This window comes from Monopterus albus, unplaced genomic scaffold, assembly GCF_001952655.1.
Source record: "Monopterus albus unplaced genomic scaffold, M_albus_1.0 scaffold342.1, whole genome shotgun sequence".
NCBI lineage: Eukaryota > Metazoa > Chordata > Actinopteri > Synbranchiformes > Synbranchidae > Monopterus > Monopterus albus.
Genome location: NW_018128222.1, coordinates 644,818 through 647,238, shown reverse-complemented (window position 1 = coordinate 647,238; position 2,421 = coordinate 644,818). Strand labels below are relative to the sequence as shown.

At 39.6% G+C, this 2,421-nt stretch overlaps 1 protein-coding gene across 1 annotated transcript; it reads left to right on the top strand.

The window, feature by feature from the left end:
• The first annotated feature begins 614 nt into the window (after positions 1-614).
• LOC109974665 (histone-lysine N-methyltransferase pr-set7-like) lies at positions 615-2,034 on the top strand. Its single transcript, XM_020624986.1, has 2 exons — positions 615-850; positions 961-2,034. Exons 1-2 carry the CDS (start codon positions 787-789, stop codon positions 1,197-1,199), a joined length of 303 nt encoding a protein of 100 aa, XP_020480642.1. The 5' UTR covers positions 615-786; the 3' UTR covers positions 1,200-2,034.
• Positions 2,035-2,421: the final 387 nt, after the last annotated feature.

Here is a 2,421-nt window from a genome sequence, read left to right as displayed (position 1 = left end):
ATGGAGCCACATACAGGACCATTCTGGAAGGAAACCTGATGGAGTCTGCAAAAGACCTGAGCCTGGGACGGAGATTTGTCTTCCAACAAGACAATGATCCAAAACATAAAGCAAAATCTCCAATGGAATGGTTCACAAATAAACATATCCAGGTGTTAGAATGGTCAAGTCAAAGTCCAGACCTGAATCCAATCGAGAATCTGTGGAAAGAACTGAAAACTGCTGTTCACAAATGCTCTCCATCCAACCTCACTGAGCTCGAGCTGTTTTGCAAGGAGGCATGGGCAAAAATTTCAGTCTCTCGATGTGCAAAACTGATAGAGACATACCCCAAGCGATTTACAGCTGTAATCGCAGCAAAAGGTGGCGCTACAACGTATTAACTTAAGGGGGTTGAATAATTTTGCACGCCCAATTTTTCAGTTTTTTATTTGTTAAAAAAGTTTGAAATATCCAATAAATTTCGTTCCACTTCATGATTGTGTCCCACTTGTTGTTGATTCTTCACAAAAAATTACAGTTTTATATCTTTATGTTTGAAGCCTGAAATGTGGCAAAAGGTCACAAAGTTCAAGGGGGCCGAATACTTTCGCAAGGCACTGTAAGTGAAATTTAAATCTCTTTTTGACAGCTCAATTCACAAGGCGACCTCCCACCGCACACAAGGTTCACCGAGAGATTGAGAAGGAGGGGTGGACTGGCAACTGTCCCAGCCCAGGTGATGTTGTGTCTAAATGGAGACCAGCAGTTAAACTGGCTGTTGAAAACGACCCGAAAATAATAAGGATGGTCACCAGACAGAAATGGTCAGGTCTGGCCATCAAGGATTTTGGTGGAAACAAAGGCCAAGGTATGCTCTTTTCACTGTGTTGAATTGTGATTATTATCATAATATAATATAAGTATGACATTTTAAGCAGACCATATTCTAACCATGCATATTATGTTGTCCATACACAGGAGTTGTTGCCACCAGGAAATTTCCAAAGGGATCGATGATCTGTGATTATCGTGGCAAGGTGATCACAAGAGCAGAGGTACAGGAGCTGCAGACGTCCATCCAGGAGAGCATGTGCTACCTGTTCTTCTTCAAAGCTGGCGGCCAGCAGCTCTGTATTGACGCCCAGACCTTCCCCTGTGAGTGCCACCCGGACATGGACACATTTGGCCAGAAAATCAACCATTCCAGGAAACATTGACACTGAGCAACTTTTTTTTTAACTGCACTGTTTTTTTCCCTTCCACTTATATTGACATGTAGGGGGGCGGCCCCTGATCTCAATGGGTTTTTTACCTGGTTAAATAAAGAGAAGTGTGCAGGTGTGTGGGGGTTAGGGTTTTGATGATAGCATTAGATATCTGTGGCAATTCTAGATGATGCGTGCATTCCAATGATGCCAAAGATGTATGTGTCAGAGCAACACACAGAGGAAACAATCAAGATTCATATAGATTCATCAAAGAAAATAATCAGCAGATTCAACTTCAGATGTATTCAAACAAAGATGTATGCACTGAAGTACACTGACACTCACACACACACAGGGTCCTGTAACCACAATATATTATATTTAAAATATTTGGGCTACTGCACCCAGGCCAGAGAATAGTGTTGAAAATGTTTAGTGTTCACATTTCTTTTTCTTGTTACTCCCTGCAGCATGTGCCATTCATTTTGGTTAGTGAGAAATAAATGATGGTACAAGCAGGTCCACATTTCCCCCTGTCATTCTCTCCTCATCTCATTCAAATGTGTTAAAAATTAGTTAAAAATTAGTTTTATTGTTCAAAGTGTTATTTACTGTTTGATTGTGTGCAGATAAAATGTTATATCATGTAGTGGTAGTTTATTTATATATATTTTTTGTTCAGCATATCAGATGTTAAAAATTAGTTTTATTGTTCAAAGTGTTATTTAGTCAGGGAGTTGGATGATTTGATATGTGGTCGATTCTTTTCAAGCAAATGTGACACTTGATTGCTGTAATGTTTGCTTTAACCCTTGTGTTCTGTTAAGGATCTTAATAAAAAAAAAGTTTGGTTTGCAATTGAAAACAATCTCTTGGTCATTTGGTGCACCCACCACATCCATTTTAAGTCCAAAAATGCATTGTAACAATTATTTTTTATAAGGCCAATTTTCAAATAGAAGCTAGATTTGGATTTCTAATGTAAAATGGCTTGAACAAAGACAGGAGAAATTTACTCTGTGTTCCTGTGACATTCAGCAACCCAGACAGCCCATTTTAGGGGTTTTGCAGTGTCACAGATGAGAGCTGCTAAGTGTAACTGACTATTAGCATGAAAATTAATATTAAACTGTGACATATTGGCGTTTGGGAGGAAAGAGGGCATTGTGAGCAGCATGTGTTGCAAGTCTGGGGGTGCTGTGTCACCGTTTCCCCCTCAAAACATGTGAAA